Genomic DNA, 315 nt, shown 5'->3' with positions numbered 1-315 from the left:
CTCTAATACAATATATATTTATTTATTAAAAATTATAAAATATATGTAATATTTATGAAGGTGAAAAGTACTCAGAAATTTTGGAAAAAGTCAAGTTTTCATCGATTACATGGACTCATGACAACCGTGGTATTTTTTATGGACAATATCGAGATCAGCAAGGAAAAACTGATGGTTCAGAAACGTTAGGTAATGAAAATCAAAAATTATGCTACCACGTTGTTGGTACATCACAATCAGATGATGTTGTCGCAGTTGAGTTTCCTGAAGAACCTTTGTGGAGGATGTAAGTTTTTTAATTTCTCTATTATATAT

At 29.5% G+C, this 315-nt stretch overlaps 1 protein-coding gene across 1 annotated transcript in view; it reads left to right on the top strand.

Moving 5' to 3' along the window:
* Nucleotides 1–315, top strand: part of LOC108746445 (prolyl endopeptidase-like) — a 14,210-nt gene that overhangs the window by 11,243 nt on the left and 2,652 nt on the right. The window contains exon 5 of the mRNA XM_018483230.1: nt 54–286. Within this exon, the coding sequence (XP_018338732.1) occupies nt 54–286 (233 nt within the window). The remainder of the gene's footprint in view (nt 1–53; nt 287–315) is intronic.

The sequence above is a fragment of the Trachymyrmex septentrionalis genome, unplaced genomic scaffold (assembly GCF_001594115.1).
Source record: "Trachymyrmex septentrionalis isolate Tsep2-gDNA-1 unplaced genomic scaffold, Tsep1.0 scaffold171, whole genome shotgun sequence".
NCBI classification, from domain to species: domain Eukaryota; kingdom Metazoa; phylum Arthropoda; class Insecta; order Hymenoptera; family Formicidae; genus Trachymyrmex; species Trachymyrmex septentrionalis.
The sequence above is the reverse complement of the archived record's forward strand: the minus strand, read 5'-3'. Positions and strand labels throughout refer to the sequence as shown.